At 38.0% G+C, this 25,483-nt stretch overlaps 1 protein-coding gene across 3 annotated transcripts in view; it reads right to left on the minus strand.

Annotated features, from left to right (window-relative positions):
• The window catches only part of LOC5579127 (nephrin), a 655,956-nt gene that overhangs the window by 11,798 nt on the left and 618,675 nt on the right, over positions 1 to 25,483 (minus strand). For 2 of the 3 annotated variants that reach the window (XM_021849148.1, XM_021849147.1), the window contains exons 17-18: positions 22,434 to 22,634; positions 20,662 to 21,252 (exon numbers count right to left, since the gene is read on the minus strand). In XM_021849148.1, coding sequence (XP_021704840.1) covers positions 20,662 to 21,252; positions 22,434 to 22,634 — 792 coding nt within the window. Of the gene's footprint in view, positions 1 to 19,960; positions 20,156 to 20,661; positions 21,253 to 22,433; positions 22,635 to 25,483 lie in introns of all 3 variants that reach the window. The other variant, XM_021849146.1, reaches the window with a different exon arrangement.

Consider the following 25,483-nt stretch of genomic DNA (forward strand, 5'->3'; position numbering starts at 1 on the left):
AAAGAATGTGTATCTTCAGCAAATCCCTTTATTAAGGTCTAAAGTTGAGTTCTCATTATGAGATAATTGGATTGTATTTACACTACCATACTAAAGTGTTTATTCCGAAAATTCTCCAAAGCAGTTTCCATATAAACCTATGCACTCGTCTTTGGGCCACCTTTGAATCAACATCGGAAAAACTGAAAATTTCACGGAACACAATTTTTATCATAAGCATGACAAGGATGAATTACGAGTTTGAATTTTGAACCATTTTCAAATTCCGAACCGCCCTATAGTACAGTTCGGTGACCGTTGTTGCGTTGTTTGTTCCTTTGCGACCAATCTTTTTGCCGAGGGGACCACCCCGCTGCTCAGTGTAGGTTTTCATAATTGGATCGGCGGCCGGTTGTTACGCGAAAAGTCCGGAGACCTGTTAAAACCAGTGACCAGTTGTTCGGTTGCTGTTGTTTTTCCAACGAAGAACACATTGTGCTTGTGGAAAGTCAAAGCGGAGATAAAAAGTAACGATCGGTTTAATTATCCGGTCGACGGTGTGATTGGATTTGGTACTGTCAGAACTATGTTTCTAGGTGTCAAAATGTTGTTTCATATCATGGGTACATGTTCAGTATATTTTGGAATTGAATTGCAACAAAGTTAAAAGTTGTTTAAGTGGTTTGAATTATCATACTTGTCACAAGATGTCATGTCCTGAGTTTTTTTTTTCAATATTTAAAAACGTATGTCATATTTATATATTTATTTTTGAAAGAAGGCTACACTGTTCAAGTAAAATTTAAAAAATATTACAATAGATAGCCAACTAGTGTATTAAGATGAGTTTAATTAGGCTTCAAGAACTTAGCTACTTCGATTGCTTTCCAGCATTTTCAAAATCCAACCTCCGCCCTGTAAAGACTCAAATATAATAAGTTTCTTGTTCAACAACTACTTTTCAATCACTACTTCAAGAGGTTATGGACCATTCGCGCAGTGATTTGGTACATGAGATTCTGCATTTAACCAGTGCTAGATTCGATAAGTCGGCCGAATTGCTGGACGCGGTCAAAAAGGATGCGCCAACCGTTGATAATTCTATTTATTCACGTCGACTCGATGGATCTTATCCGAGAGAAGGAAACAGCGAAGTCGTTTTTCTCGCAGACGCTGATACGCAAGCAACTCGCAAAGCTCAAGATGGCAGAAGATGCATCGATCAATGATCATCTGAAATTTTGTTGACGAGCTGATCCAGAATCTCAAATCAGCAGGAGCGAAACTTCAAGACATTGATCTTGTGTTGCAGCTAGAGATGGGCAAAAAGAACCGGAGCCGTTCAAATGATCCGGATCATTCAAAGGAACGAGTGATCCATGGCTCTTTTTTGGCGAGAGTCGTTGATCAGAACGGATCAGACAACATGTGACCCGTAAAAAACGAGCCAATTATTTTCCCCTCTTCCTCTTTCGTTTATCGGTTTTATCAGAATGCTTGACACGTACCTTGCTTTGCACGCCACGGCACACAAACAAACTCAGTATGCTGCAGTTCCGCACTCTCAGAGCATACACAGCCATACAACTTATTTGCTCCGCCCACTTGCATACAAGCAGATGAAATATAGAAAGAAAAAGTGCCCACTTGAATGGCAAAGCACATTTTTGCTTCTTCCTTTTTGGTTCGGTTAGGGGAAATCGGCCGAGAATATCGTGAGTTTCTGGGGGAGAATGTACGAAGAATGAGAGAGCGAAAAACACGAAAGGTACTTTGACGCATGTCGCGCAACAGGGAATGAACCGTACTTTTTCCGTTCGCTCGGTTCAATTCGCTCTTCCCTTGCAAGCCGCTGAGCCACTGAACCGTTCAAAAGATCCAGTTCACTAAAATGAGTGATTCGGATCGGATCCGTTAACTAAAATGAGCCGTTTTGCCCATATCAAGTTGCAGCTTTTTGTTATCCTTCCGGAGAACTACGACCCTTCGATAAAAGTTCGATTCGACCCTGAATGTAGTCAGAGAAATAGTGCTAGCGAAAGAAATGGAGAAATCCGATCGAATAACTGAGCTCTATGAGAAGGAATCATTCATGTTTGTTGGAAATCAGCAGAAGCCATGGTTGTGAAGAACGAAGAAAAAAGCGAAGGATTGCAGAAGAAAACTACCAGCGGAAGCGAATGCGGCGGTCAATAGAAAAGCAGTTGCGTTCATGAGTTTCAAATCGACGGATAGCAGTAACCGAAGAACTGTTACCTTAAAGCAGGACTCCGTTGATAGTTATCACCTAGTGAATTGGCAGGAATATATTGTTTCCTTGGATAAATTGAAGCAACCTGTTGTTTTTTTTTCTGTGGTGAAGGACAATCAATCTTTAACCGCATGACATGGACCAATGCACGAGTTCACTATTAGACGTTTGAGCGGTGCCGTGTTATTTATGTAGCCATGGCAACGAGTAAATTCGGCACCGCTCAAACGTCAAATTAGTGAACTCGTGCATCTGTCCATAGAGGACGAATGGACCGATGCACGAGTTCACTATTTTGACGTTTGAGCGGTGCCGAATTCATTCGTTGGTATGGTAACATAAATAACACGGCACCGCTAAAACGTCAAAAAATGAACGCATGCATTGGTTCATAGAGGTAACCAACAACCTGGGACTCACGTATACAATGAACAGCGTATTGTATGTTCCGGTAGTACGAGCGAATCTACTATCAATGAAGATGCTGACAAAAGCTGGAATGAAGGTAACGTTTGGAGCATCAATGGCTGAGATAAGCTGCAATGGCGATACTATTGGCGTGTGTCCCATTAGAGACGATTTGTAAGACATGGACGTTTGCTTGTCATATGGAGATGAAATGTGCACATAGGAAAACACTAGTTTTTGGAACCGGCAGATAGATGAATGATTCAGAGACGTTGAAGTTGGTTCTTGATGACAGAATGGATCTACTTGGGGTTTGAAGCCTTGAGCAAGAGGGGGACATTCGTCAAGAATACCAAGGAAGCGTTTGTTCCGAGGGTAAAATATTTACGATTAATGAAAAACAGCAGCACTCAACCAGTGTGTTGATAGACTCACACTCAAACCTCAATCAATACGTTCTTCCCTGAGAGCAAACTCATTATCTGCTTCGCAAATCTCACGCTTGAGATTTTGATTCAAAATCGCTCAATCAACTCAAACCGTAAAAAATGATTCAGTCGCAAAATCCGTCAAAAACTCGTGAAACCCGAAGGTTGTTGTTTACGCTAGAAAGAATTACTATAATTTTACCAGACTAACAAGAAATTATTGCCGTGTATGAATAAACTGTGGAAATATGAGACAATGAGACAAAAAGGTGAGCCAACTCATCCATGATTTTTTTTACTGCTGAGTTGCGTGATTGACAACTCACGCGTGAAAAATCTCAAGCGTGCGTTATGATAAATTGAGTTTGTTTTGTTTGTGCCTAGAAGTAACATGCCCTCATCAAGATGTACTTCTGATGCTCCCAGAAAATCATGCTCAAGCTGATGAATTAACATGCATCACTACTTCTTAATAGGGATCAAGGAAACGGACAGTCAAGGCTGTTTAAGTTTGTACCTAAGAAATATAAACGAGCTTGAATACATAGGTAGATAGTTAGGAATTTGTATAGTTATTATTATCCCCCTTTTCAATTTTTGACTAAGGCATGGCAGGTATACTCCTGTCGAAATTTTTCCTAGGTAGATTGATTGTGTAGGTACTTATCTGGTGTTAGTATTTAAGGTACAGAGATGCGAGGATTTCTTCAGTGGATACGATTAACTGACACTGAAGAAGACTGCAAGTGGTAGTCGAAATACGCGTATCTGTCAAATATAAGCATTTAGGAGCGGAATTAAAAGGTACACGGTACTCCATCTACTTTTAAGTTTCTCTATTTGAGATTCTGCTCAGAGGATTCGAACATTCATTAAAGAGTTAAGGACATGATTTGGGATAGTCTGATTAGAGCGGGATTTATAATTGTTCCACAATGAATTCAAAAAATACCGTTTGTTGGTATATTTGCTAAAGTATTATCAATAAGGCAACATCGAAACTTCTGCAAAGTGGATACCACATCCATTATGATTCGCTGTTACACCAGGATCTAATTTGAGGGGAAGTTTAACAGTATCTAGGGGAGTTTTAATGGGGATGAAACTTGCGTTGCAAAGTCTTTGAAGGTACCGTTTGTTCAGAAACGGAATGCAGCATTTTAGTAAAGGCGTAAGTGGAACTGCGATTGATGACACACTTTTCTATAAACCTTCTGCATCCTCTGCCTTATTATATTCAATTATCTTCTAAATTAGCCTTCAAATCCATCGCTCTCCACCATTATGACCCCCCTCCAGCTCATGAATTTGAAGGGAAGTGTAAACAAACTCCAAACAAACATAGGGGTGCAAAATCACGCTCCACCACTGTTTAAGGTAGTCTACTCCCTAACTCAGGATTCCAATAAAAGCGTATGTTTGGTCAAATTGATAGACACAGTAATGCCACGTTATGAACCCCTATTACACCAGCTTCCTGGTAATCCTAATTGCAAGGGAGTTTAAGTTTCAAGCGAAGCTATTTATATGATTTTTTGAACAAAATCAAACTGTGAATCGATGGTACATAGACAAATAGTTTCTGACACATACATATGTCAACACACATTTTGCAGCGATTTATACCAAAACGGCCGTAGAAAGAAACTAGTGCGACTATAGGGAACTGTCTTCTAAGTGTTCACCGACTCTAGTTGAGTTTTTTTTTAATTTGTTGACTGCTAAGTGACTAACATATATTCGTTTAGGATAAAAAAAATGCTTACATTAGGAAACAGTACGTTAGATTGCCATGCTGGTAAAAGCATGTTCTGCTGCCAGTTCAGTGAAGATTATATCCCAAGATTTGAGTTTATGATTAGTAAAGAAACGGAATCATTACATTGCACTATCATGTGTAATGAACCACACGCAGCTCTATTTAGCCAAAGGTGTACGACTGCCTATACTTTCACACTTTGCATTATGACTAATTTTTGTGAGTAGGTGAAGAGATAGTTAACAATTTCAAGTATTTTTAAAGTAAAAATTTGAGACAAATCGTTTGTTTCCTGGAGAGATCTTTGTTTTTTACTGTTTTTACTGATGTTGTCGAGTGCTCGACACTGAAGAAGTCTGTAAGTCGCAGACGAAATAGGCCTATCTATCAAGATAAGCAACACATATTAGAGTTTAAAGGTATTTGCTCACCTTAGTGATTTTAGTATTTTATTTTTTTTTTTGCAAAAAGTGAAGTGTTAAAGTTCATTTGTAGTTTTTAAACATACTCTAATAATCCCTCCCAAAGTTTAATATAAAAAAAGTGTAATTGATCAGTTACTTGAAGGATTTTTTTTTTGGAAAATCGTTGAAAAGCGTATTGCTAATAAGATTTTTGTAGGTTTCTTCAAAATTTATCTAACTCTTTTTTCTTGAAAATTCTTAGCTGGTTACTAGCGGTTGCTGAAAGCTGAGTTGAATAGATTTTTGGCTGATTTCTTGAGTGGTATAATTGGTTTTCTACTGAAATCTTAGAAACATTAAGAGGAATTCCTGTTTGGTTGATTCTTGGAGATAATGATTCTGATTTTTAGTGAAGCCTTTTTTGGATTACCATCAGGACTAGTCGTTGATCAATGATCAACTCATTATGAGGTCCCTGACGAGATCTGCAGGTTTACAGCGAATCTTTCCAGCCATTCTCAGCGAATTTTCTGTGAAATCTTTGATGAATGAATAAACGACAAGGTCCTTTAAGTGTTCTTGGGTAGAATTTTGTTTAGTTCTTGATGAGATTCTTGGCAACATAACTGATGAATTTCTCGGAAAATGTGCAAAGTTTTTGAACTTCTTCTGCATATACCTTTCGGGACGAACTATGTAGCACAATTTAGCTCATTTCATTTTTTGGAACGGCTCGTTCACCGTCGATTTCAAATATACTTTTTTCTCCGTCTTCAATCCTCCACAGTGAATGACTTACATTAACACCTAATGTTATCACTATCAAGATAAATTTTATCATAAAGGTGATACATCGTCCGTCCCTGAAGGGATATGCAGAAACTGCTCCAGAAACCTTAGTTTGAAAAAGAGCATTTTGAAAGTCAAATCAAATATCGAAACTTTCTTTCAAACGTTTCTAATATATGAGGTCGCAGAATCATGATACGATTTGGTTCTGAATTTTTAGGCATCCGGGAAAGATTACGGAATTTGGATACTGATTTTGAATGGAAACCTTGAAATTCACTATCCGATGATCATTTATTAATTTGAGATTTCCTGAATCTGGAATATATTTGTGAAAACAGGGAAAAATCTGAAAATATCAGGGAATTTCATTTCTTTAAATGAGTAGACAGCCTGTGTAACAGTATAAAAGGGAGACTTAGCGGGATCCAAAGTTTTGTTCTTGAGACGTTGATTAAAATCTTTTCTGTATATTTATTCAATATGTTCAAGATTATATTAACGCCTTCCCATAAACGATTTTTTTCAATGTTTGGATGGCAAGAAATGCTTTAAATAAAAAGTGCTAGAACAAAAGTTGTCAGCAGTTATCTAAATTTATCAAAGTAAAAATAAATGATTGTGAATCAATAGTGATATGATTGATTATCACTAGTTGAACTATTGAAAATAAGTAGACTATTACAGTACTCTAATGAGCTCTCAAGATCATTCCAATAACTACTTAACAATATTGAACTGAATTGGTTAAGATGAATTCGTCGAAAAGTTCTCAACAGACCTCGGAGGAGGTCTTATACACCTCTCGTACTTATCATTCGAATATGACGCCTTTCAATTAATTCAGATTGATTGAGTTGCATTTAACTTATACTACTAAACGAATAGTATGGCCAGCAATATTTTTTCTGTGCTTCATACGACTTTGATTAGTAAGTTTGAATAAACACTTCATACTCAACATTCCAGTTCGCTATCTTATTCTTGAATAAGAACTTGAAGAACTTGAACTAGAACTATTAAGATTTATTTGAATTTCATACGTTTGTTTGTACCGTTACAGGTTGTTATGTCCACTCTACGGTTGACCTGCAGCAACAACACGAAACATTACATAACGCTGCTGAACGCCAACTAGTATCCCCTAAATCCTATCCTTCCTCGAAAATTATTGTACTCCCTAACCTCGACCAAACCGCAAGTTTTACGGTTCCCCAAAACTAATATAGAATGTTAAGAAGCAAATGTGATTTTGTAAACAAAAAAAATCGAATGAATTCGGCTCCGTTATGCCTAATAGCGCTTGAGCCTGAGAAATATATGAATAAGTTAAAAAAAATTTGAATTTAATGAAACAGTGTTACTATCTAACGACATACATATGAATCATTTATGGCAGCTTGAAGAAAAGAAACGGACAACATCGCAAAGATGGCGTTAGCGCCACTAACGTTTTCGACATATTGTTGTTATCTGAACGACAAATAGTAAATGATCTAAGATTTTTCCCCGCAGTTATCTAGATGAGGGTTGGAAGAAGCGCCCTATAGATCAAATCATATTATTTGCAATAATACGCTGAATGAACTATGAAATGAACTACATTAGTATTTTGATGTTGTCAATTGCGCTTACGTCAACCTTGCTAACATGAGCAGCATCGTCTAAGGCCATTTATTGCAGTACAAATTGTAAACTTAACACTAGACAGCAGGATAAGAATGGGTCCAATGACTCAGCATTATGCATTTCTCACGAAATGTTTAGAAGGCCGAAACGGGAATCAAACTCACATTCCACGCCACGATGCGCTCAACTATCTAACGACAAGAAAAAGTTTTTAAAACTTCTATAACTTTGCAGAACATCATAACCGTCTTATATGATCATTTGTAAAGACATTGATTAATCATGGTAACGGTACATAATCTAAATAAGGTTGTGAAAAAGTGGTCACAAACTAAACCAACGTAAAAAATACTACCATAGAAAAATTGACCCTCCTGATTTTTTCATGACATCGAAGTGAAAGCGCCACCAACTTTCCTGTCCTTGAAATCAATGCTCGGTTTTAATTGCTCCCGTTCGACATTTAATTTCGCTCCATAATTTTCAGCTGAATTCAATTTACTTTATCAAATTTTCCATTTATTGACATTACACTTCCACACGACCGCCTTGTGAGCTGCTCATAAAAATGTTTCCCCCCACCCAGAAGCATGCTGGAAAAACCGAAACATCATCACCCGCTAACTCCCTTCTTCCCTTCCAGCGTTTCTTGTTTCACCCCCATTTTGACCCGTGGGGATCATTTCATTTGACCACGTGTCGTTTTTCTTCCACTTCCAGCAAACCAACCACCCAGAAGCAAAGACACGACCGACGACAATCAGCAACAGCCACCATCAGCGGCAGCAATATTATTGGCATTCCATATCCTCCGTAGACTGACTTGGCCCCTCCTCGCTCCTCTGTCTTACTTCTGCCGCCAAGAACCAATCCTCAGCTACAACAAGACATTCCAACATTCCGAGTAAAATTTAATTGGAAACTATTTGCCACGTTGCGCGTCGACTTCCACTTGCCTCCGTTTGTTAGGTTTTTTCATTGCTCTCACTTCCCCATCAGTAGGGGAGACTGGGTGGACTTGATCTATGGGAAGACTTGATCCCTGGGAAGACTTGATCCCTCCCTATTTTCTCGGAGTCTTATTTGTAATAGTTTTATACAATACTTCTTCTATACAAAATAGAATGTCAAATCTGAAAATCCAACAGAAATTGGAGATTTAAATAAGTAAAATCAAACACAAATTAGTTAAATCAAACAAAATTTCTTCATTTCAGATTACCAAATAAAAAAAATATTTGCTGGAAAATTTTGAGCTATTGCACATTTTTGAATAGTTATGAGTACTTCGAAAGTAATTTAGGGAACGAGTTCGTAATGTATAACCTTGTAAAACATCTTTACTTGAGAGCCTGTGCAAAAATCTCGCCAAATTATGATGTCCCTGCAGAGTTACACCTACATTAAGAAAGGGGGATCAAGCCACCCCAGACTCCCCTATAGTGAACCACCCATTCGGGAAAGCAATGACTTGTTGAAAGCAGTAATTTTTCGCTTTTGTTTAATTTTCCATCCGCTTGTCCGGGTATGTTACGATGAACGTCGACAGTGAACTTCCGGTCCGGGGTTTTTGCTGCCATGCCCTTCCCCCTTGCACTGTTGCGGTCAGTAATGCAAGGACTCTTCCGAGAAATGGCAATAGCTATGCAATATGGAAGTACAAACTATCGCAATCGGAGAAACAGTCAGTGGTGGCGGTAAAGTTGAGACGGCCAGCTTCGTACGTTTGGGTTAACTTTCGATTGACGATTGTTGGCTGTCTTGTTCTGCGCGATGAATTGGATTGAGAATAGCACAGGAGCATGGATGGAAAGCGGTGCAGATTGGATTTCAGTTTAGTTTTGTTCGGTGTGTTTTCGGATTGACGGGATGTGAAGCATTTGAAATGAATTAAAAAACAGTTAGAACTTTTTCTTCCCCTTGGTCACTTGGATGTACTTTGAAGAACTGCACAGTCAGTACCATTTTGTCTAGCGATTTTTTTTTAAAGAAAACCACTCAAATTTCTTCACAGGATGATCAATTCTTCCATTATTTAGGACATCTATTATTAAAAGTTGAAAAAATATTAATCATTACGTTTGAAATCGTCTCTGTTTGGAATTAGAGTTACGTTCGTTATTTGAGACAAAATAGTAGTTCGGTTTTGCTTAAATTTGAACGACGAACTAAAAATAACCTGAAATTTTGTTTGCATTGAATTCATCATGTTACAGTCAATTTTTTAAAGATTTTCAGCGGGTTGTTCGAAGACAACAGAAAATAACTGAAAGATTTTTTTTTAAATTTAATACAAAAATTGTTAGTTGTGGATGATTGGTTTGTTCTGCAAAGATATTCACTATCACAACTTGAGCAATCTTACAGAGCACAATAACCACCCATATTGAAATAAAATAAAAATCTCTCGATTATTTACTTCTGCCATTGATCAACCCTATGAAGCTCTTTTAAATATAGGTATATTATAATGAATTTACTGCAAACAAAATTTGAAGTAGTTTGCAGGTAGTTCGTCATCCAAATTTCAAACGATTCTGACTACCAGGAGCTAAGATTTAGGGCCCTAAACTTGGGGCATATTGTATGGAAAAACAGCATTTGATTACTAACTTCTATCACTGATTGTTTGTCTAGAGGACAGAGCTTTTAACTAAAGCAGGGCTTTCCAACTGGTGGTCGCGGACCCTTATTGGGACGTGACGACTTATAAGGGGTTCCACGAAACCATTGTAAATAAAAGTAGTTTTATACCTGTTTCGTGTTTTTACCTATACATTACTAATAAAATACTTGTAATGTTATTCTGTCAATAGAAGAACACAAGCCAAATTTTACCTCACGGGCTTTGCACAAACTTTTCGTCCAGCACGAACTTCATAAAATTACTATTCTTCCTTAGGTCTAGAAGAATTGTTAGCTAATTCACGGCTTGTTATAGGCTTCATACTTGACAGATGTCGCTAGCTTCCTGGCAAGGTCATCGAAAAAAATAAAACTCTTGAAAATTCTTTGCCTAACTGTTGACGGGACTCGAGAAATTCGAAATTGTTCGCTGTTTCCACCAGTTTCCGCACTCCATAACTCAAATCCGTTTCGGTGCTACACGCGCTGCTCATAAAATTCGAAAGAGACGTGCACGAGTATTTTTTCTGCATTGCACCTCCACGCTTGATAGAAACTCCTCTGCGATGCAAAGAGGGTGCGATTTTGTCGTTTTTATGAGGAGAAAAAAATAAACTCAAAATTTTCAACACATATCCTCAAGCGATTCGAGTGAGAGTGCAAAAAAAATGCGAGGATTTTTTCTGGTACTCTCCTCACTTTTATTCACGCTTCAAAATAACTCTTGAGCGTTCCGCCCGAACAAGGCAGTCTTCGGGAAGTTGTGAGAGCATTCTTTTTTGAAGAAGTTTTACTCAAGTGTGTTTTGTGCTGCATCTTCCTCGCTCAATTTTCGCTGCCTCTTTGCTTAGCATTTTTTCGCTCCCTCGCAAAGAGGCAATGGAAGCACACTGCTCTAGAATATGTCACCGAACTCTGATGATGTTGAGGAGTATTATTAAACTTGTCCGGCAGTGCTGACTCGTAATGTACGATGGACTGCGTGATATCGAGTTGTCTCATTTTCATTTTTTGCGTATCGTACACGCGTCAAAAATTCCTATTGATTTCATTTCACTAATAACTCTTCAACACGATGAATATAATTTATTACCCCCTTATGTTTCTGACTTTACCAAACATATTAAGATCCACAACTGTAAGTTTTTGCAGAGCACTTATTAAGCTTGTCCACCTTCAACGCATACATAGCTGAAAATTTCATAGTGTGATTTTTTGTGCCGGCACGGCTCATTGCTTTGTTTTGCTTTGTCTCGCACAAAACAAATTGTCTCCTGCACCTTGCTTTGAGTTTACTCGCAATGAATGGGAGACAAACAATTAATTTCGGAGCGGCACGCATGTTTTTTGCTCAGCACTGAGTTTCCAAGCATTGCCTGGTTTCCAACTCAACCAACAAGATGATGAGATTTTTAAATGATATTTGTCGTAATGATTCTCGAGAGATTTCTAGATGAATATGTGACCATATTTTTGAAGAATTTCCGACGAAATGTTTAAAGAATTCTTTCAATGGTTGTTAGTTAACTGCTAAGAAGTTTACTAGCAAGATTCCCAAAATGTTTAGAACAGCTTGCAAAGGCGATGCTTGGTAGATACCTAACACATCTGTGGAAATTTTTTTTGAAGCGAATTTCACGGATACTTGTGAAACTTAGTAGATACCCGATAAAAATGCAAATCTTATTAAAATTGTTAGCATGGTTTTCAACGATATTTTTAGTGTACTCCTGGGAATTTCTTCGACAAATCGCTAACTTCTCAATAACCTGATTTTTATTAATTTTCAAAAATTTCCGTTTTCAAAGTCCATAATCGAACTCTTGGAAAGACTCCTGTCAAGATTCATACTGTATATATGCGCTTTGGAGTCTCATTTATATAGGGAATCTTATAGAACATGGGACTGTTATGCGAGTAGGGGAAGCTTAGTGGATTCAGATTATCTTGGCGAGTGAAGAATTAGCCAAATGTGTTTAAATTCACATTTATGAAGTAAAAAAAAGATGATTTTAGCAGAATTCTTGATTTATTTGTGGTGGACGTGACTTTTGAAAATCTTGAATATCTTTTCATTTTTAATCTTTGTTAAGTTCCCATTTCGAGAACCATTATTTTTAGAGGGCCCGGGGATGTTTGTAGAACCTACTTAAAAAAGGCCACAATTTCAAAAAGGTTGGAAATCTCTGATCGAAAGCCATATTTTGCAACCGGGAGTCCGCAGCCTCCTGACCATGTGAAAAGCTTTTAAAAGGACGACTGGACATGAGCGTAGCCAGGTTTTTGTAATTAGGGGCTCAGTCCTCCTAATATTGACAATCTTCTTTCTGGCGTTACGTCCTCACTGGGACAGAGCCTGCTTCTCAGCTTAGTGTTCTTATGAGCACTTCCACAGTTATTAACTGAGAGCTTACTATGCCGATAACCATTTTTGCATGTGTATATCGTGTGGCTGGTACGATTATACTCTATGCCCTGGGAGGTCGAGAAAATTTCCAACCCGAAAAGATTCTCGTCCGGTGGGATTCGAACCCACGACCCTCAGCTTGGTCTTGCTGAATAGCTGCGCGTTTACCGCTACGGCTATCTGGGCCGTAGGTATATTGACAATACCGATTTTTAATACTTCATTCACGATTTTCACGTCAAAAGGATCATCATACACTATCTCTGCACCCTTTCTGCATCAAACATAAAACTATGCAAGATTTCTACCCTATTTTTTCATAGTAAAAGTGAAATCCTAAACGCGTCTTGTTTCAATGTTGAGTGGCGGGTCTATTTAGGCAGCATTTATTTATTACGTAACGCTAAAATTTGAAATTGTTGACCCCCTCCCCCCTTCCGTAATGCTTTTTGTATGAAAGATTTCAAAATTTTGTATGAACCGTAACGCTTGAGCATACTCCCCCCTCCCCCTAGAGCGTTACGTAATTTGTGGATGCCGCCTTATAACCTTGGAGAATTCTGAAGAATCGATTCGTTGTGGTTCCTTTGATTGGCAATTTCGCTCTGACCAGTCAGACAAATGAATCGACCTGAGTTCCTAGTTATAGGGTGTCAATGCTAGTAATGGACCCCTTAGTAGCTGAAATTCATTCTCAATGCCTTTCCGCAATTATATCTCAGGCCGATATACGTTTTGTGGAGTCTAATAACAAGTTCAATGTCTTTACTTCACAGTACACCCATGCAACATACAAAATCATACGATTTTCCCAAAGAAATATACATTTGGAAAACTGTTGTCCGAATGCCTATTATGGACCCTCCCGGGGTCCATAATAGGATTGTTTACGAATTTGACGTTGCGTATTATGGACCCTCCATTTGATTCCCATGTAATCCGGCTCGCTGCCGACGTGCCTATTATGGACCCACCTGGAAATGCGTATTATGGACCCTCTTGTGTGGTTTCATTTACAAAACTGTTCAAATATCTGTATTTTTGCGCCTCAAACCAAATATTTTGCCTGAAACTGCTGACTAACAATGCAATCGAAGTTCCCCCGGTGGATTTTCATAGGAATAAGGTTGCTTTGAGTGCTAATTTTATGTTTTTCTGTAGGGGGTCCATAATACGCAAAGGGTCCATAACCGGCATCGACTCCCTACATGATCGTTAAATTGTCTATAAATTTCTTCCAGAACAACAAAATTCCTTAAGAGCTATACATTAAAATTCCTTCAATTTTTCCTAGAAACTCCTTCGAAATAGTATAAGTAATTGCTTCGAAGCTCTTCTTGGAATTCTTTTAAGTATAATTCAAAGAATGTTTCGTTCGGAGATTTCCACATAAAAATTCCTAAACATTATTTTAAAACTCATCCGGAAGCGTTTTGAGCATTTTTCCAAGTATTCGACTTGGAATGTTTGTAGAAAAATTTTGAACTATATGAAATCCAAGAAATTTTCTTTTTTTTTTCATGGATTATTTTCTGGTATGTTCTTAGCGCAGAAGTATTCAAAAATTACATAACATGAAGTCGTGTATGTATCCCAGAAATTATTCCTAAACCTATGGGATGATTATGGGGCCCAGATAGCCGTAGCGGTAAACGCGCAGCTATTCAGCATGACCATGCTGAGGGTCGTGGGTTCGAATCCCGCTGGTCGAGAGACTTTTCGTAAAGGAAATTTTCTCGATTCCCAGGGCATAGAGTATCATCGTACCTGCCATACGATATACACATGCAAAAATGGTCAATCGGCAAAGAAAGCTCTCAGTTAATAACTGTGGAAGTGCTCATAAGAACACTAATCTGAGAAGCAGGCTTTGTCCCAGTTGGGACGTAACGCCAGAAAGAAGAAGAAGATGGGATGATTAAATGCTTCAAAATGTTCTTGGTGAAATTCCTGGTCAAATTCGTGAAAATCTCGTAAGATGATTCTTGTAGGAATCCGTCGATAAAGAATAAAAATAAACATTAGGAGGGTAATTTTTTGAATATCTGAAGAAATCTTTAAAACAGTTTTTAAAGGAATATCGAAATTATAGAAAAATAGATTTTTATGAATCCTCGGTCAAACTTCATCAAGAACATCATAAGAAAGCTTCAACATAACGTATATTTGAAGGGATCTTTTAAAGAGTTTATGAAGTTATTGTAGGTAGAATCTCAATAAAACTTTAATTTTGAAGTAATATCTGGAGACATACTGAAGAAAATAAAATGGAAGAATTTAACAAGGAGTATAAATAGATAATTATTTAAATCATTCCTTAAAAATAAAATAATTCTATAGGAATAATGATGTGTAGTTTGTGGTCGCGTTCAAGAGAAAATGCATAAAGAAATTTTAATTAAGACGAAAAACCCCCTCAGTGTACCGATTATGTTTCTGGAACAATTTATGATTTTTTTTTCTGGAACAATTTATGAAACAATTTCTTAAATGCTACAAAACCATGTTTTGATACATGTACTAACGTGAATCACAAGTCATAAACATATTTTCAAAATACATCACAAATAACGTTAGAAATTCTTCTAAGTTGGATACTCTGTTTCAAATCCCTGGATTATACAAGAACAATCTACGAATTGCCTTCGAATGTTCAGAGGATCTTGTTGAAAACCCCCAGGATTACTTTTGCTTCCAAAATTAGCATAGCGGTAAAGAAATCTTAAAATATTCCTTTAGAAATAATTTCATCAATTATTGGAAGAATCCGTTATCTGGGATTGAATTCTTTTGAAGATTGTAAATAATCACTTATCTGTTGTTATCCCGTGGACCATCCATGTTCTTAAAATTATATTTCTATCACAACAATAGAAAACACTACGGAACTCGTTTTTGTCTCAAGCATCGAAATACCGTCATTTACTCAATTAATGGTAGCTGAATAAATTGCCGTTTTCAAAAATATAATAGCACGTCTAGGTTTTGAAAATTCAAAATTTGACTATTTCAGCCAACTTGCATGCAAGTTTACAAGCTTGTATGGCAATTTATTTACTTAATTTGTCACAGATTTCAAACTTCATGTGTATAACAATACTTATATATTTTTACAACTTTGACGACCTGTACCTAAAAATTGTGACGTGCTGGAACATTTTTGAGAACGGCATCAGATTTAGCAAACCCAAATCAACTAGAGACACATAACTTGATCCTTGAGACACGCAAAAATGTCATTTTTGCTACGCTGTTATAGTCCCACCAAAGAAGTTTGTTTGTTTTTTTCTTTAAGTAGCAAAAACAATGGTTTCTACATCTATCCGTTTGCCTTAGTATCATGAAACTTTGAAGTTCATGCATAAAAAATGCTGGGATGTTGAATACAAATACTTTTATCAAAAATTCCATCCATTTTACAGCCAATCAATGTCTATTATTTAAAAACGAAGAAAAATGAACAATTTTTTGTAGTAAATCCTAAAAAAATATAGCTTTAACTTTACTGTGAGGTGTATCGTCAGGAATTTTGGAAAAAAGTTTAGGAATTTTTATAGTGAATTCTTAAATTTTCCGACAGCAATTAAGCATTTTTTTCGAATTAACAAATTACTTTAGAAGTTAGGGGCGGTCCATTTATTACGTAAGACAATTTTTGGAATTTTTCAACCCCCCCTCCCCCCATGGTAAGACTTTTTGTGTGAAAAACAAAAATTTTATAGCGCGTAAGAAATCTCAAACCCCCTCCCCCATAAATCCTTACGTAATTAATGGACGGCCCCTTATTCCAAAACATTTTTGTATGTGGTAATCTTGAAATATGATATAATATGGATATAGATATGGAGTGATTCGTGGAGTAATTTGTAAAGAAATCCACAAACTATTATGGAGGTTTTCCTGCAGTAATTTTTTAATTAAGAATTAAGGGTGGATAGGTTTCTATATGCTATTTATTAAAGCATCCCGGGATTAAAATTTGGAAAAAATATGGAGTGATTTCAAGAACCTGAAAAAATACCTAATGTATTTTCTGAAAAATTGTTGTGAGAAGTTTAGGAATGAATTGCAAAATCTTTAAGTAAATCTGTTTCAAAAATTTCTTTAAAAAATCCCCATAACAATCGTTATTGCTATGCTATTTAAAGAAAAAAAATATCTGGAAAATACTTGTTTGAATATCTGGAGATATTTTTTTGGAAGAATCCTAAGAGGATATCCCATGGGATACAATAAAATAATTATCTGAACAAATTTATAAACAATTTGCTTTGAAAATTTTTGAGAATTTTTGCCGAAGAATTTTGGAAAGAACAGTTGAACATATTCCGCTAGAAATTTTATAGGAACGTTTGAATTTTTAAAACTTTCTTAGCTTGAAATTTATGAAAGAAAAATTAAAATATTACTTTCGAGAGGGTTTTAACCCGTATAGGCCTGAGTGAAAGCAAACATTCTAAAACCAATAACCGCTCAGCTAATTCTTGATGGATTCAAATAATTTTTTGTCAGTTTACTGGCCCATATATCTAGTTTCTAGAAGTGGATAGAGGAGCGTGGAAATATTCATGTAGTCAGAGTTATTCCGGTGGGTCACTGGGTCAGGTCGGATGAAAAGGGTACTGTGCTTCTGTGCTCCTGGGGGTAGACAAATTTCAAGTCACAGATAATTTCCGGAAACGGCTATAATGTGGTCACTTTATGATGGAATGAAAAAAAAATGCATCAGTGGTAACCTTTTGAGAAACGATTGAATTGGATAACTATGAGTTTTGCATTTGATTGATCCTACAAATGACCATTTTCGGGGCGCGGGATGCCTCCAACTTACGGTAAAGTGGCCAATTTGTATCTGAACATCTGTGCCAAGCTTATGAGAACGCATTTAAGCGCACAATTATGTTTGATTTCTACTTTTCGAGAATTGAAACGGTTTAGTATCCAACAATACTATAGCCGGTTCTTCTGGGCATTACGCCCGAATGACGGTATATTTTAAACCGTGCAAAACTCCTTATTTATAATGTTGAATATCAGATCTTAATGATTTATGCAAATTAAAATGATTGTTATTGCAAATAAATAAAGGTAACTTGGCGTGTCCCAAAAAATAGCTCTTTTTTACCCGACTGGATCCAGTGACCCACCGGAATAACTACAGGAATATTTCCGAGTTCCTCTGGCCACTTTTAGAAACTAGATATGTGGGCCAGTAAACTGACAAAAAACATTTGAATCTACTAAGAATTTGCTGAGCGGTGAGGGTTTAAATATTTTTGCTTTCACTCAGGCCTATATGGGTTTAAGGCAGGGTTGGGAAAAAATCTGAAATTCACACTACAGTAGTCAAACAAAGCCAATCACAGTCAGCGAAGCCAGTGAAACTCACGCCCATCGCTGCTGTAGGCAAAAAGACTTGAAAATTGCAAAACACCCGTTGCTAAGGGCAATCCAAAATTACTGTAGAAAAATGTTCTATTTCCCGCATTTAGAGTCTTCAATGACACTACTGATTTAGAGACAATCATGTACCCAATAAAGGCTACTTGATGAGATTCACGATTTTAAACTGCTGTAGTGAGAGAGCCACGTGATTTTCGCGAAATTCATGCCTACAACTATTACCATTCCCAGCACTGGTTAAAGGGCCGCATCGAATTGATTTTCGGGAAATATAAAGAAACACTTGGCAGTTGTTTTGTTCTGCGGAGAACTTCTCTGGGAAATCGCTGAGAACATTTTCCCAATTAAATCCTGTGAAATTGCTTATGAAAATCTAGTACAATATTGGACGGAATCCTTAAATTACCACCTGGAAGAATCATATGATATATTTATTTTGCTGGAAGTCCTGGACAATTTATAACTGCGAATTTTTCAAGCAATCCATGGATAATTTTCGAGATTCTCTGAATGATTTATTGAAGGAATCTGGAGAGGAACTTAAGGAAGTATCTCAAAAGCAAAGCTGGAACTACTGTTTGTGAACTCTCTGAGGATTTGTGTAAATAATCTTTGCTTGGTGATCTTGAAGACAATTTTCTTTTCCTGTTTTTGAGATACCAGGAATTAATGAAAATCCCAAACAAGTTATTAATGAACAGCTGGGTTATATTTTAAGCTAGAAATAAACATTTGTATGTAATAATTACGTATAGGACCTTTCTGGTAAAATTTTCCTAGAGAAAATTTTAAAAGATTATTTAAACAATTTGATATAGATTCTTAAAGAAAGCGTTCAGGAAACCTAAAGAAATTTCAGGTAGAATCTGTTGAATAATAACGACTAATCCCCAGAATCCCAGGCGGAACTCAGTGAAAACTGATAATGAAGTTATTAGAGAAGCACTGGAAAAGTACGGAAATATTTCATGAAGAAATCCCAGTCAGAATTCTCAGAGGAATCTCTTAAAAGCAAATGATTGAATACCTAAAAAAATCGAGGAATATTCATCGTGAGTTCTTTAGATTTTTTTTACTGAACAGAGAATGAATATTTATCGTAGTGACAATTTAAATTTATCAATATCATTGATATTTAGCAAATTACGAATTTTCTGATAATCGACATATAGCGACCAACACTTCCATGAAATAAGTATTTGCTAGGCCCCCCTAGGCCCCTCCAGAAAAAAACCCTAGCTCTACACCAATTTCTTAAGCTTTGGCGAGAGCTTTTTTCAAGTATTTTCAAGCAATGTTGATGACATATTGATTTTATCTTCCAGTTTGTGAAAATATTCCTCTAGAATTGAATAAAACTTAAAAAATAGAGTGAAAAATATTGTCTTTCCACTATTGACGAAATTGAGGTGAGAAAAGTTAAATTTAATATTTGTTCCAGCCTAACTAATATGTATGAATGACTATTATTGCTCCTCACTATATGATACGATGCAAATTGACAATTTCAACATGCCAACAACGAGTTTCATGGAAAAACGTAACTATTTTAACGTATACTGAACTCCTGAATAGCTCAACCCAGCTTTACTATGACTTCCTTTGCCACATTCCAACAGTTGAGCCTTAGCCCCAGAAGGACTAATCAGAATTAGCGAACCTTCATTACCTCACACACGGACGAGAGCAAATCATGATCCGGAACCATGTCGAGTAATGCAACATCCTCGGTGCCAACTAACGGTACGCAAATCGTCAACCACCGCTGCCTCGTTGTCGGTTACCGAGAATGTTACGGAAACTCAGAACAAAAAAAGGACGAAAAATTCAAAAGAATCATCATCAACAACGACGTTGTCGTCGTTCGTTGGCATTTACCCCGTTTCACTCGCTTGTGGCTGGTTCGCCGGTGGATGCAGCACCCGATGAGCAGGATATTGAGCAGAACTAGACAAATGCCGGCCGCGACCCCGATCAGCAGCAACAGCCCAGAGGCCCCGATGGAGGACGGTGGCGGTCCACCGACCGGCGGCTTACTACCCAGCGACGATGCCGGCTGGGACGGAGGGGAGTCTGATCCGGGCGCGAGGATAAGGGATTTAATATAGATTGAGGGAGTAGATCGACGCCCACGGGGAAAAGGGCGCGAGGAGGGGGATTTCGGTTTGGTTCGTGTCCGGTCAAACGCGGATTAGGATAATGAAGGTTGGTTCGTCGTTGGGCGTTCGTTTCGGGTTCGATGGGCGAATGAGTGTGTTAGTAAGCGTTCGGGAACGGAGAAAGATGTAAGATTAATTTCAGTCTTTAATTAAAATTTACGGAATCCCGTCGACCGAGGGGTGGTAGAAGGGGTAGGGGTCACGGGTAAGGACTCAAGGGGAATGGGTTGGGAAAAGCTTTTTCTCGCGTTCTCCTGGGAGAGGGTACTTCAATATCTGCTATTCAATTGATGGGATAAAGCCATTTTGATGGTGAGCCGAGACAAGGAAGCACTCTGGTCCCGTTGCGCGCAGATAAAACTTCTCCGAATCCGGATCCATCGTGAGGGTCATTAATATTCAAATAACGGACAACGTTACCTTTGGTTTGGGCACGGGTCAGGTCGGGCAGGTATTTGCTGGACCCGAGCGCGTTGGATGCCATCACCGAAAACAGGTACAGCGTGTTCATCCGCAGTCCGGTGATGGTGAGTTTGTGCGAGTTTGGAAGACTGTCCTCGTACCGGTAGTGGTCGTTGTTGGCTTCCCGGTATCGAACCCGGTAGTTGGCCTTCATTCCACCGTCGAAGCCGGGAGTCCAGGCGACGGTGACGGTATCGTGGGTCACGTTGAGGATATTGAGACTCAGTGGTGGATCGGGAGGTGAGGTTACATCCAGTCGGACGCTTTCCTTGACGCTGCCCAGTTCGTTGCGGGCGATGCATTCGTACACTCCGTAGTCGTTGGAGCTGACCCGTTCGATTAGCAGGATCGATTCGTAGGTGAGCGAGTCAATGTGTTTGTACTCCACCAGGTATTTGGACGTTTGGTTGACGCTGAGGTTCTGACCAGCACGGGACCAGTAGAATTTGGGACGGGGTGCCGCCTGGGCACGACACGGTAGACGTCCGCGCTCTCCGGAACTGGCAGCTGCGCGAAGCATTGGTGGGGACTTGTCGATCTCCGGGATGACTATGGGGGATTAAAAAGATAGAAAGAATAATCAATGGTACTATAATTACTATTCAACTGTCTCCAAAATTGACTTTACTTAGAAGCTTAGGTTATGACTGACGGCTATGACTATACTGCACTTATTTGCAGACGTAGGTCCCGTTCAAAAGTTAGAATTTTGGCGCAAAAATCTGAGAACTACTCAAAATATCTAAAACAATTCAAGTAATCGTGCAAATGTTCAGTTCAGTTCCTCGGTATGGTGTATAATGCAAAAGTACTCTCATACAAAGTGAGTTTCCAGAATGTGAATGGAATTTCATATCCGTAGAAGCTTTCATCTGATACAGTCAGAGTATCATAAAATCACTAACTTTGTGGCAGACAAAGTTTCAAACGCTGAAAATTCGCCGAAAATTGTCCCCACCATAATGGTTAAATTTTAACCAATCGTAAGCTATCTCCACGCTGCATCAATCCTTTCCCAGAGCCATTTAAATCCTAGTTCTAGGTACCTGTTGCTAAATTTACTGTGCACTAACAATGTTTTATGCATTGGTCCCGTCCAATCATCCAACGACGACGACGATGGCGATAGGTGGAGGTGCAAATGACACTGCAAAGCAACTGCGAGTATCAGATTTTTCCCTGACTGCCACCCTCCAATTCTAGCTACAACTCAGTAGTCAGTCATTCGCTGGAACATCTACAGTTTCAAAGCGAAAAACACCCATCACTGGCAGCGAGAGCGCGCGATGGGGACCCAACTTTGATGTGCATTTGTCCATAACTCGAAATACAACTCGCTCTGACTGCTAGTACTGGCGTAATCTGACGGAGTGACGTAAGCGCCATTTAAATTTTCGCCTTAATTAGCTATATATCTGCAAAAGTTGAAATAGTGATATTGTTGAAACAAGGAATTTATTAATAATTTTGGAGGATTTATTCAGTTTTTGATTTTGTATGGAACATTTTCTTTTTTTTTTATTGTCGTAAAAACATTTTACCGTTTTACAGTTTTACGATATTGTATTGGCGCTTACGTCACTCGGTCAGATTACGCCAGAGTAGGTACATCCCAGCTACGAAATCAGAGAGTTGTACCAACAACATATATGTAGGTCGGCTGACTCCGGCTGCGGAGCGGAGCGGAGGAAGTTTCGCTTGGTTTTGGTTCGGTCCTGGGTGGTACTTACATTTCACAATCAATAAAACATCACGGCTGGTTGGGTTCGCAACACGATTATCAGCAATACAGCGGAAATTGCCAACATCCTCGCGCCGTGCATCCTTGATGTGCAGATAGCTCGTTCCGTTGGCGTACGTTGTCGACGTTTTTATCGTCATGTCGTACCCGATCCGTTCCCAGCGAATGTGCTCCTCGTTCAGTGGTTTGCCTGGATTCGGTCGAGGGAAAAAATGGGTGGAGAAAAAATGTTCTGTTAGTACAGGTCGGACTCGATTATCCGGAGACTCGATTATCCGGGGACTCGATTATCCGGGATTCGATTATCCGGAATTTTAGACTCGATTATCCGGAATTTGATTTTTGATGTTCTTGTTTTTCAATTTTTATGCATAAATCTGAGAAAATTTGGTATTGCCATATACAATATGAATGATTTTGCAGTTAAGAACGTGTTTAAGAAGAGGGGGTTTGAAAAAGTGTTTTTTGTGCATGCTGATCATAAATTTGTTTTTCTTGTAAAGGCCCGTACTGTTCCTAGAAAAAAATTCTGGCTACACCACTGCATCATATAAATAAAATAACGAAAAGAGATATTGTTTCAGTTCTTTTATCAAAGATTTCAATATTTTTCTTAGTGATTCGATTATCCGGAAAATTCGATTATCCGGAGTGAAAAAAAAATCGACACTCCGGATAATCGAGTCCGACCTGTATACGAATGAGCAAGTGTTTTCAACTGATCTAGCCGGGGAAAAAAGTAGGAAGTTGTTGCAATAGCGGCAGCAGCAGCAGCAGCAGTGACGGCAATAACTCATCAGTATAGTAGAAAGGGTGTTGTTTTCGGATACAATCAAATTCAAATTATTCATCTTACTACAAATTTTGTCATGAAATTCAACGGCGATGAAAAAAATGTTACAACTAGTGGTCCCGGCAAACTTCGTCTTGCCATCAAGTAGGCTATTGGAAAACGTCAAGAATTCCCCCATACAAAATGACACCTTAGTCATCTCCCGTTTTCTCAATTATTCCGGAGTCTTTCCCAAAATTTTTCCTCACACGAACACGTCGCGTCCCTTGAGGAGTGTAACAGTGAAAAACTTGCGTCAATCCGTTGAACCGTTCTCAAGTCATTTCGTGACATACAAACACCACTCCATTTTTATTTATATAAAAATCTGTTATAGGCTGAAATCATTTGTATTAAACGGGTCATTTTGATTTCACATATAAATAAAAGTTGATTTGGATTGCATACAAAGGATTTGGATTGGATTTGAATTGGATTGGATTTGGATTGGATTTGGATTGGATTTGGATTGGATTTGGATTGGATTTGGATTGGATTTGGATTGGATTTGGATTGGATTTGGATTGGATTTGGATTGGATTTGGATTGGATTTGGATTGGATTTGGATTGGATTTGGATTGGATTTGGATTGGATTTGGATTGGATTTGGATTGGATTTGGATTGGATTTGGATTGGATTTGGATTGGATTTGGATTGGATTTGGATTGGATTTGGATTGGATTTGGATTGGATTTGGATTGGATTTGGATTGGATTTGGATTGGATTTGGATTGGATTTGGATTGGATTTGGATTGGATTTGGATTGGATTTGGATTGGATTTGGATTGGATTTGGATTGGATTTGGATTGGATTTGGATTGGATTTGGATTGGATTTGGATTGGATTTGGATTGGATTTGGATTGGATTTGGATTGGATTTGGATTGGATTTGGATTGGATTTGGATTGGATTTGGATTGGATTTGGATTGGATTTGGATTGGATTTGGATTGGATTTGGATTGGATTTGGATTGGATTTGGATTGGATTTGGATTGGATTTGGATTGGATTTGGATTGGATTTGGATTGGATTTGGATTGGATTTGGATTGGATTTGGATTGGATTTGGATTGGATTTGGATTGGATTTGGATTGGATTTGGATTGGATTTGGATTGGATTTGGATTGGATTTGGATTGGATTTGGATTGGATTTGGATTGGATTTGGATTGGATTTGGATTGGATTTGGATTGGATTTGGATTGGATTTGGATTGGATTTGGATTGGATTTGGATTGGATTTGGATTGGATTTGGATTGGATTTGGATTGGATTTGGATTGGATTTGGATTGGATTTGGATTGGATTTGGATTGGATTTGGATTGGATTTGGATTGGATTTGGATTGGATTTGGATTGGATTTGGATTGGATTTGGATTGGATTTGGATTGGATTTGGATTGGATTTGGATTGGATTTGGATTGGATTTGGATTGGATTTGGATTGGATTTGGATTGGATTTGGATTGGATTTGGATTGGATTTGGATTGGATTTGGATTGGATTTGGATTGGATTTGGATTGGATTTGGATTGGATTTGGATTGGATTTGGATTGGATTTGGATTGGATTTGGATTGGATTTGGATTGGATTTGGATTGGATTTGGATTGGATTTGGATTGGATTTGGATTGGATTTGGATTTGGATTGGATTTGGATTGGATTTGGATTGGATTTGGATTGGATTTGGATTGGATTTGGATTGGATTTGGATTGGATTTGGATTGGATTGGATTGGATTTGGATTGGATTTGGATTGGATTTGGATTGGATTTGGATTGGATTTGGATTGGATTTGGATTGGATTTGGATTGGATTTGGATTGGATTTGGATTGGATTTGGATTGGATTTGGATTGGATTTGGATTGGATTTGGATTGGATTTGGATTGGATTTGGATTGGATTTGGATTGGATTTGGATTGGATTTGGATTGGATTTGGATTGGATTTGGATTGGATTTGGATTGGATTTGGATTGGATTTGGATTGGATTTGGATTGGATTTGGATTGGATTTGGATTGGATTTGGATTGGATTTGGATTGGATTTGGATTGGATTTGGATTGGATTTGGATTGGATTTGGATTGGATTTGGATTGGATTTGGATTGGATTTGGATTGGATTTGGATTGGATTTGGATTGGATTTGGATTGGATTTGGATTGGATTTGGATTGGATTTGGATTGGATTTGGATTGGAT

Source organism: Aedes aegypti, chromosome 3 (genome assembly GCF_002204515.2).
Source record: "Aedes aegypti strain LVP_AGWG chromosome 3, AaegL5.0 Primary Assembly, whole genome shotgun sequence".
Classification (NCBI taxonomy): domain Eukaryota; kingdom Metazoa; phylum Arthropoda; class Insecta; order Diptera; family Culicidae; genus Aedes; species Aedes aegypti.